Source organism: Xenia sp. Carnegie-2017, unplaced genomic scaffold, assembly GCF_021976095.1.
Source record: "Xenia sp. Carnegie-2017 unplaced genomic scaffold, XeniaSp_v1 HiC_scaffold_1, whole genome shotgun sequence".
NCBI classification, from domain to species: domain Eukaryota; kingdom Metazoa; phylum Cnidaria; class Anthozoa; order Malacalcyonacea; family Xeniidae; genus Xenia; species Xenia sp. Carnegie-2017.
In genome coordinates, this window is record NW_025813402.1 from 1,942,495 (window position 1) to 1,952,862 (window position 10,368).

At 36.2% G+C, this 10,368-nt stretch overlaps 1 protein-coding gene and 2 long non-coding RNA genes across 3 annotated transcripts; 2 read left to right on the plus strand and 1 right to left on the minus strand.

Moving 5' to 3' along the window:
* Nucleotides 1-998: 998 nt before the first annotated feature.
* LOC124442864 (eukaryotic translation initiation factor 2 subunit 1-like) lies at nt 999-4,767 on the plus strand. The gene is made up of 3 exons (XM_046993375.1): nt 999-1,024; nt 1,339-1,482; nt 4,270-4,767. The coding sequence occupies exons 1-3, from the start codon at nt 1,013-1,015 to the stop codon at nt 4,396-4,398; spliced, it is 285 nt and encodes a 94-aa protein (XP_046849331.1). The 5' UTR covers nt 999-1,012; the 3' UTR covers nt 4,399-4,767.
* A 1,439-nt stretch (nt 4,768-6,206) lies between these two features.
* On the plus strand, nt 6,207-7,187 carry LOC124442852. The gene is made up of 2 exons (XR_006947377.1): nt 6,207-6,601; nt 6,756-7,187. It is a non-coding gene; the product is annotated as an uncharacterized LOC124442852 (long non-coding RNA).
* Nucleotides 7,188-8,478: 1,291 nt separating this feature from the next.
* On the minus strand, nt 8,479-9,797 carry LOC124440206. Its single transcript, XR_006946609.1, has 3 exons — nt 9,246-9,797; nt 8,618-9,001; nt 8,479-8,538 (listed from the first exon to the last, which is right to left on the minus strand). It is a non-coding gene; the product is annotated as an uncharacterized LOC124440206 (long non-coding RNA).
* Between the last annotated feature and the right edge of the window lie 571 nt (nt 9,798-10,368).

The window sequence follows — 10,368 nt, forward strand, 5'->3', positions numbered from 1 at the left end:
ACGTAATTAAATAATAAAATTAATTTTAAATTTACATTGTAAAGTAAAGTTTCATGTGAAATTTGTTTTTGAAATGAAAATTCAGCTGAAAATAATATTGACACACGAAAATAGTGATGGTAGCGATGGGCCACTATAGTTGTCTTTTATAATTGTTATAATGATTGTTACATTAAAATCAAATTTTAAATTATATTCATTAACTTTTAAATTCTCGCATGGAAAAGCTCCGTGAATAAAGACTTTTTATCTTCATTTTATAGCAGCATAGACATGGGTTGCAAGCTTTGCAAAAAATTCTACAACAACAGAAGGTTGAAACATGGGGAGCGTGACGTAAGCAATGGTGAACAAAATGGTAAAGATCGTCTTGGTGAAGTGGCAGAAATACATCCCATACATCCCATACATCCCATACATCCCATACAAGAGACTCTTTTTGAGGAATATGAGGCGCCAAATTGGACTTTATTCTAAACTTACAACACAACATACTAAAACTATTCATGGCAAACTTTATATACTTAGAGATAAATCTAAAAAATATATGCCAAACTTGATGTAGGACATTGTAAACTTTTCATATACGTTCGAAACTTCTTGTATCGTATCGTCAAAATTTATAGCCTATTCCGAAGTTTCATGCAGCGTTCCAATCCTTTTTATAACATGACAATCGTCGTATTTTTTATATAGTCTGTGAGAAATTTTCATATACGGTATGGCGAACTTTTTACATCGTGTTGCATAATGCTTGCGATCCCACTCTGGATTTTATATGGATTTAATTTTATGACTAGCAGCCATTGAGTTCTATAACAACTGGAGCGGCTATCTCAAGCGCGGCCTTAGATATCTGATGACGCCAAAAAAATGGCGGATTTCGTCCATTGCCGCTGAGATTTACCGAAATTGACCGCTTTTCCGAAAATTTCACAATTGCCCACTCCCTCCTGAGGAAAGAGTGAGGAAAATGTATGTGTGTATTTGGGATTCGGCAAGCAATTTTTTGATGAAAATCAAGGTAAAAACCTTAAATTCATAACTGCGAGTCAACTGTGGTTGTCAGTTATCTGCTCCTACGAGGATGCATTTATAACTATCGACGAAAGACCTATATGTCGGCTACACATGTATGAATGCAGATGTGCGTCGTTTTCTTACCAGCGTCAAACTTGTTTGATCGATTAAACTCTTTAGTCTATACAAAAAAGTATATCACAGTTCATCTCCACGGTTCACGAGAGAGAAGTCAGCTTATTTGTTATCATTGCTATTTTGCTTCTTTTCATGCAATGGGCAATGGCTGTGTAACTGTAAACTTTCTTGCTCTTTTAGATAAATCTTATTTCACCACCAACTTATGTTGTCACGACAACAACAATGAATCGAGAAGAAGGTTTAAAAGCTTTGGAAACATCTATTAAAGCCATTGAAGAAGTCATTATGAACAAGAAAGGAACATTTGTTTTACAACAAGCTGTAAGTGTATACTGTCGCATGAGAGATATATTGTATCAATAAAAAGTGATGACCCCGACCAACCCATTAACAATCCTTTCAAACCCGGTATCAACCCCATGCTATATCTTTACCATCCCCATTCTATATCTTTAATTCTTTACCATCCCTATACCATTCCCAAGGTATATCTTTACCATCCCCAAGCTATATCTTTACATTCCCTATCCCATCCCAAAGCTATATCTTTACAATCCCTATACCATCCCCAAGCTATATCTTTACCATCCCTATACCATCCCCAAGCTATATCTTTACATTCCCTATACCATCCCCAAGCTATATCTTTACATTCCTATACCATCCCCAAGCTATATCTTTACACTCCCTATACCATCACCAAGCTATATCTTTACACTCCTATACCATCCTATCCATCCATCCCTATACCATCCATCTCAAAGCTATATCTTTACCATCCCATTCCCTATACCATCCATTATATCTTTTACATTCCCTATACCATCCATTATATCTTTACACTCTATCCATCCCCAAGCTATATCTTTACCTCCCTATACCATCACCAGGCTAATATCTTTGCTCCCTCTTCTTTCATCCCACAGGCTAATATCTTTTGCCATCCTATGCCATCCCCAGGCTGTCTTTGCATCCCTATGCCATCCCAGCTATATCTTTGTTCTAATCCCCGTCCCAGAGGCTATATCTTCACTCCCTGTCCCTCCTTCTCTTTTCCATCCCTTTCATCCATTTCTCCACCATCCGACTATATCTTCCTCCCTTTCTTTTCATCCATAATCTATATCTTTACCTCCTATACCATCCTAGGCTATATTTTACCTCCATACTGCCATCTAGGCTATATCTTTACCATCCTCTTCACCATCCCAAAGCTATCTTTTACCTCCTATGCATCATAGGCTATAATCTTTGCATTCCTATGCCGCATCATAGGCTTATGTCTTTGCCGATTTCCTGCCATTGCCCAGGCTATATCTTTTATCCTATTAATCCCTAGGCTATCTCTTTCCACTTTAATATAATCATGGCTAATATCTTTTACGTTCACTATGCAAATCCCAGGCTATGTCTTTTACATTTCTATGCCATCCTCCAGGCTATATCTTTTACATTCCTATGCCATCATGAGCTATGCTGATCCACTGTATTCAATTATATCTTTGCCATCCTATACTGCATCCCCCATTTCCATTCCCCTACCATCCCATTTCTTTCCATTTATCTTTTCATCCTTTATATCTTACCATCCATTATATCTTTCACCATCCCTATACCATCCCTCATATCTTTGTCCCTATACCATCCCAGGCTATCTTTTCATCCCTATACCATCCCCTGACAATATCTTTCACTCCTATTCCATCCCATTTATCTTTTACACTCCTATACCAATCACCAGGCCATCTTTACTCCTATGCCGTCCTTGTGTATCTTTACCTCCTATGTCTGGCTATCTTTGTCCCTATACCGTCCCATTGTCTTTGCTCACTGTCATCCCAAGGCTATGTCTTTTACGTTCCATCTAGGCTGTAATCTTTGCATCCTATTTCCCGTCCCCATACCACCATGTCTCCACTGTCCATAGCTATATCTTTGCATCCCTATACCATCCCCTATATCTTTCCATCCCTATACATCCATTATCTTTTCCATGCCATCCTCCATCCTTACATCCATTCCATCCCTCCTTTCATCCCTTATATCTTTCCTGTCCATTCCATCTTTCACTCCATCCCCATTTATATCTTTCCATTCCCATCCATTTATCTTTGTTCCATGCTGTAATATTTCATTTCCTATGCCGTCCCAAATTTCTCATTTGTTCCTAATCCATCCATTCTTCTTTCCCACTCCTATACCATCTGAGTATCTTTCCATCCTATTCCATCCTTAGGCCTATATCTTTTAGTTCCTATGCGTCTGGCTATATTTACCATTCCTATACCATTTGCCCATTTATCCACTCCAATACCATCCGGCTATATCTTTACATCCTATACCATCCCACTATATCTTCACTCCCTGTCTGTTATATCTTTACACTCCCTATACCATCCCCATTATATCTTCCTCCTATTCCATCTAGGCTATATCTTTACCTCCTACCATCCTTAGGCTGTAATGTTTTGTCCATATGCCATCCCCATTATGTCTTTTTGCCGTCCTATGCCGTCCCAGGCTGTCTTTACGTTCCATGCCGTCCCAAGGCTATATCTTTTACGTTCCTTTAAATCCCAAGCTATCTTTTACCATTCCTATACCATCCCTAAGCTATATCTTTTACATTCCCTATACCATCCCAAGCTATATCTTTATACATCCTATACCATCCCCAAGCTATATCTTTACCATCCCTATACCATCACCAAGCTATATCTTTCCATATACCATCCAAGCTATATCTTTACCATTCCTATACCATTACCCAAGCTATATCTTTACACTCCCTATACCATCCCCAAGCTATATCTTTACACTCCCTATACAATCACCAAGCTATATCTTTACATTCCCTATACCATCACCAAGCTATATCTTTACCATCCCTATACCATTACCCAAGCTATACCTTTACATTCCCTATACCATCCCTGTACCATCTCCATATCATCTTAAAAATCATTATGTAATTTGCGAGTTACAAGTTGATACTTTAAATTTTCCTCATGTTGCCACACCTTTGTGCCCTTGTATTTTCTTCCCAATCTCAAATGATCAATTTGAAATACAAATTTCCTCCATTGATTGTCATTTTTGTCTATTCAGCCAAAGGTTGTCACAGATATGGATGAAGCAGACTTTGCAAAGGAACTGGAAAAACTTGAACGTGAAAATGCAGAAGTTGATGGTGATGATGATAATCCTGATGACGAAGAAGAACAAGATGAAGCATAAATGATTGTGGTTTGTGTTAAAACATTTTCAGAGAGAATGATAGATTGGCTGACAAGTGCTAATTTAATAGGAAAGAAGTTAAACTTTAACCTCTATTGAAACACCATTCGGACATCAATTTTTTCTTGTGACTATTCAAAATAATATTTCACGCCCATGTTCAACGTGTTGTGTGAAAATTTTCATAGGTTTGCTTAGGTTAAAATGAAGTCTATAAGAGAAATTCAAATTGACAGTAGTTTGAACCTCTATGATTGAGTATATCTTACTTGTGTATCCAATATTTATCCAAGTATAGTTAGTAGTGTACTGTGTTACACAGTGGAGTGTCTAGCCTCTAAAATTGGAAGAGTAATATTTATACATGAATACTATGATTGTAATAAAGTAAATGTTTTTGTTGTTGTTGACTGACGTTTCAAGAACCTTAGCGGTAGTTATCTTCAGAGTCAAAATGACGTCAGTCAACAACAACAAAAACAGTCCATCTCAGGACTATACCAACCTGGACGATCTACATTTACAAACATATAATTCTATGATTCATAGAAAACAGTTGATTGCAAAGGAACTTAAAATATAACTGAGCATAAGAACATGAACATTTCATACTCCCCTACATTGAACTATCTATGTCACTGATGGAGGGAATTAGTGAGGATGATATAGTGCTGAACTAGTTGAAGCTCTGAACACAAACATTACTTGATGTGGGATTTGAATAACATGGGTTTCTTGTTTTTATTCTTTCCATCTCCTTGATGTTCGTACTGTGGAACAGTGAAGTAAAAAATCCGCACAATGATACCTCTCGAGCAATTTCCTAAGCTTCTTTTTTGTATACCCAAAGGTTTATCATTATATTCCTACCAAATTACATTCAAGCAACGTTAGCACGTTTGCAAAATTTTACTTATCAACATGCACTTCATCATTCTTGTATTAACAACATCAGATGTTGAATATTCACATGACAACTGGTATTTAATTTGGTTATAAGATTTATTATTTAGATGAAAGCTGTGCACTTATATTGAAAATTGTGCACTTATATTGCCAATTGAAAAGACATAAAACAGAGAAAAAGAAAAGAAGAAATATTAAAAACACAATTTTGTATTCACTGACTTCAAATATAATTTTTAATTCCATTGTAGTACAAGTCACAAGTTTTTTTATGATTATTTGCTTTTTGCCCATTTCATATATGAAAACAACAAAATCAAAATGTTCAACAATTTTACAAGTTTTTGAGGCATTTCCAGTTCAGAAGACCATAAAAGGTTACTAGGCGATTTGTACACAATGTTTATTTATTTTCATATGCCCATAGTCTCTTATGCTAACTTGAGTTTTTTTGAAATTTAAATGAAATTTGAATGACTCAGAATACATGATCTAGACTTTTCACGACAACCGTATAGATAAACCATGATAAATTTTTTCTTTGTATAAACCGTAAAGTTTAACCGGGCAAACAAGTCTGAATGTTTACTTCGCTGTGTCGCGCGTCTGCATTGATTTGTAGCCAACAAAAAGGTCCTTCGTCGTTAGTTATAAACATATCCTCGTAGAAGCCGACAACTAGCAACCACAGTTGACTCGCTGTCATGAATTTCAGTTTTTTACCTTGATTTTCATCATAAATTTGCTGTTCAAATGCGAAAATACATTTTTCTCACTCTTTCTTCGGGGGGGAATGTAAAATTGCAAAATTTTCTGCAAAGCAGTCAATCTCGGTAAATCTCAGCGGAAATAGATCAATTATGTAAAACTCGTACTGTCTTTCGTTTTTACAATCTGTCAAATCGTAGGTATTCCGTGCCCTATCCAAATGCACTTTAGCACATAGACGGTAATCATAAATTAATTTCATGGAGAATGGTAATTCATGCATGTATAGATGGCTACAGTCGCTTAATTGTTTACTTGCATTGTTCAAACAACAACTTAGCTGCCACAGTGAAAGAACAATTTCTAGTAGGAGTGCAGAAATGGGGGCTTCTATCTCGGGTGAGGTGTGATCATGGTCTAGAGAATGTGGAGGTTGCACGCTTTATGTTGCATAACAGAGGATTGAATAGAGGAAGTATTCTTACTGGGAAATCAGTCCATAATGTTCGTGTGGAGCGATTACATCGTGATGTCTATGAAGGGGTGTTGTCATACTATGTAAAACTTTTCACGGAAGTGGAGAATGAAGGTATATTAGATGCTATAAATGATTTTCATTTGTTTTGCCTTCATTGTGTCTACATACCTAAAATTCAAAGAGCACTTGATGAGTTTATTGCCCAATGGAACTCACATCCTGTGAGCACAGAGTCAAACCTAAGTCTTGACCAACTTTTGTTCAGGGAACTTTTTCAAGTGGAGCATACATTGCAGATACCAGCATGGTTGGGAAGAATGATGAAAATCTGGGGAGTGGGATTGACATGGATTTAGATGCTCCATTGCAAATTAAGGACAGTGATTATCAGGTAGCTGTTCCAGAAATTTTATTTACTTCTTCAGCTGAAGTTTGGGCTGTGTTAAAACAACATATCAATGAATCAGCAAATGATGAAAGTGATGGAACATTTCTTTATTTGTCATGCATTCAACTTTTAGAGAATATTTAATCAAAACTTTGTCAAACTGCATTTAAAGGAAAAAAACTATGTTGATTATATTTGTAATGAGAACACCTTCCTATTTTTTTTGAATACTTGTTCGTTTTAGAGTTTCATTAGTAAGTGGATGACATACTGATGATTTTTACAAAAAATATTTTGTTTCCTTCAAAACTATTTTGACTTTGTTGCTGTCAAAAATATTTGTAAAAATGCTCTTTGATGTTCATTTCATGTAACAAAACAGTAACAGTTTAATTTCTTCAAACAAAACATGAACATAACAGAAAATAAAGTATTACAAAGTATTCAAAAGCACAATATATACATAACAAAGTAGCTATCAAGTAGCTTTGACAGAGTTAAACAATATGAAAGGACCACGATTCTTTCTCCTTCCTGATATTGGTGAACTCTTCTGAGAGTTCATTGAATGATTGGTAGGTAGATGGTAGTTCCAACATAGGTCCGCATGTATGAGCAATTGGTACTCGAAGTGCATTATCTACAGCTGTAAAAGCCACTTCAGTTGATGGTACAATTAGCATATTACTTCCTGTTGTGAATTGCAAGAACAATTCTAAAGAACTTTCTGAAAGTGTTTTGATAAACTTCTTTAAATATTCAAATGCTTGGACTTCAGAGTCTGATGATGGGGATGCAATTAGTATTTTTACAACATCTTTAGGTGAGGGTTTTTTCTTATCATACAATTGTTTTATAATCTCAATGTTACTGAACTGACTTGTATTTTTCAATGGCTGTAATATGGGACCCCAACAATTGGAAATGTAACGTGGCTTCTGTATTAACTCCTGATGAGCAAGTTGACTGACAATCATTGAAATATTTTCTTTAGTGGGGTTCTTGTAACACTTGTAGCTGGATAAAATGTCTAATAGATCTTCATCTTGGGGATCAAAATCATTACTTGTACTTTTCTTCAATGTTTCAGCTTCATCAATTGGTATAAATTTGTAAAATGATTCAAGAAGCAAATCATGTGTGATTGCCTCTTCCCCAAACAAACATGACACAAGGAAAATGCATGACAGTGAAACAGGGAAATACTTAATGGTATAATAACCAAATACCATAAATCTACCCACTGCTTCCCATTCTTGACGTTGGTAATCATGCCTGATTGACGGAATTTTTTCCGTGGCACCCATTGTTAATGCAGGGAAAAACTGTTGCCAAAACAGGCTAACAACCTCACATGTAACCCCAGAACCTCTACCATCTTCAATATTACCCCTTTCATCTACAATGGCAATACTTAATGTTCAGCCAACAATAGTAGGATCCTTGAATTCATTTATGATATCCTTAAGAACATGGCTTCTGTGAATTAGAACTTCTCTGACTGGTAGTTTACTTGGTAGGTCTACCAAAATACACAATAACTTAAGTCTAAACATAAAAAATATAAGGAAAATGTTGATTTAAAAACATTGCAATTTACCTTGAATTTCTAAAGGTCCCTGAATATCAGAATATTCAACATTCTGGAATGGTTCTCGATCTAAAAAATAGAATGCTCCTGTTCAATTTAAAAAAAAATAAAAGTATGCTGATTGAATTTAATTTCAACATTTCCTGACCTTGTGTTTCAAGAGGTAAGGAATCGTTGCCATACTCGGGATTTACAATGGCATCCATTTCATCAGAGATAGTAATGTTGTAAGCAACATCAACAGATAAATTGGTTGACAGATTTGACTGACCGCCAACCTCAGAAATCTGCTGGTGAGCATCATCGTCAACTATGTTTGTTGCTCAATGATGTCTAAAGTCTCACCATGAGTAGGACTAGACTTATCAGCCTTCTGTGAATCCACCAGAGCACTCTCATAATCACTATCTTCATCCAGGCACTCATAGGAACGAATGTAGACTGATCCTTGACCAGAAAGTTTAAGCAAAAGGTTACCAGTCATTTCCACTCCTGGTGCAAGGTTTGGTTTGATGAGTTTGCCATAAGATGCCTAATGTAAATTTACAATACTGTCAGTAAAGATTCAGTCAAACAAATGGAGAAGTTCATGATCCATTCCGAATTTGCTTTCACACAAATGCTACTCAACTGAAATGTCCGTAGAGATATTGATCCAAAAAATTTTTTAGTTCTATAGTTATAATTAAAAGAAACAGGCATTTTTCTGATAATTTGATGTACAGATAACCATTTCATTGCAGTCATATGGTAGATTCAAAGCATTTTCAACTTACTTTAATGTACTCAAAGCATAACAGCATACTTTGGAAATGCCTCCGCAAGTTTACGTGTTAGTAATTGTGTATCCCACTCACGTTGAAAAGGAAAGCTGTGCACCACAAAGCCTTTACTATCCAACATAACTCTTGTGGAACGCGTGGGCACAGCTTCTTCTGGATTGGGGATAAGAACCAAGTCTCTCAGTACAGGCTTTGAATATTTATTGTTTCTACGAGCACTGGTGCTTGACTTTTTTCTACCAGTGGCGGCCTGTTAAAAATGCTGTTCTCTTCGTCCTGTGCGGGACACTGATGTTTCAGGGGATGCTTGAGGCCTACGTAGGCTTGGAAACCGTCGAGAAATTTCCTCTGGGACGCTCGTTCTTGTAGTTGCATTAGCCGTTGAACTACTATTTGTTGACATTGCAACGCTTTCCCTTCCAAATTGAGATATACTAGGAGTCCTAGCTATACTTTCTAGGTCAGAAATTCTTTGTAACGCCTTATTTAACGCATCTTCCATGACTTTCTCCACACAGCACACGTGAAAACAACACAGATATCAGTATCAAGTTATCAACTACATCGCGTAAATTATCATGCATACATTTGCATTAATTAGAACCAATTTTTTAAGTTTAGCATATATTTTTTAAGTTTAGCATAAGTTTTTCAAGTTTAGCATATATTTTTTAAGTTTAGCATATATTTTTTAAGTTTAGCATAAGTTTTTCAAGTTTAGCATATAAATAAAACGAGTTCGAATATTGTCCCGTTTCGCGCATTGAGTTCTATAATAACTGGAGCGGCTATCTTTACTGGGGCGAGGTCGCCAAAAAAATGGCGGCCAACGGACGTATTTCCGCTGAAATGATCGCTTTGCAGAAAAATAATATTCTCGACCTCCCCCTGGTGTCTATAGTAAATTATAAAGAATTTTTCAAAAACAAACACGATATCGTTAGTTCCATATTCTGTGACGATTCTTTTTTGGCATTTCTTTTATAATGCCAACACTTCAATCGTTCAATTGTTGGATGTCGTAGTTTCCACAAAAAGGTACATATCGCTTCCCACAGGTGAGGTAGTTGTTTGTTTTGTTAGTCCGTCAACGATTGAAAAGCAATTATACATGCAC

What these genes read in the sequence shown, in the direction of transcription:
- LOC124442864 (XM_046993375.1), top strand. An exon ending in CATTTGTTTTACAACAAGCT is followed by an intron (nt 1,483 to 4,269) that starts GTAAGTGTATAC and finishes TTGTCTATTCAG; the next exon opens with CCAAAGGTTGTCACAGATAT.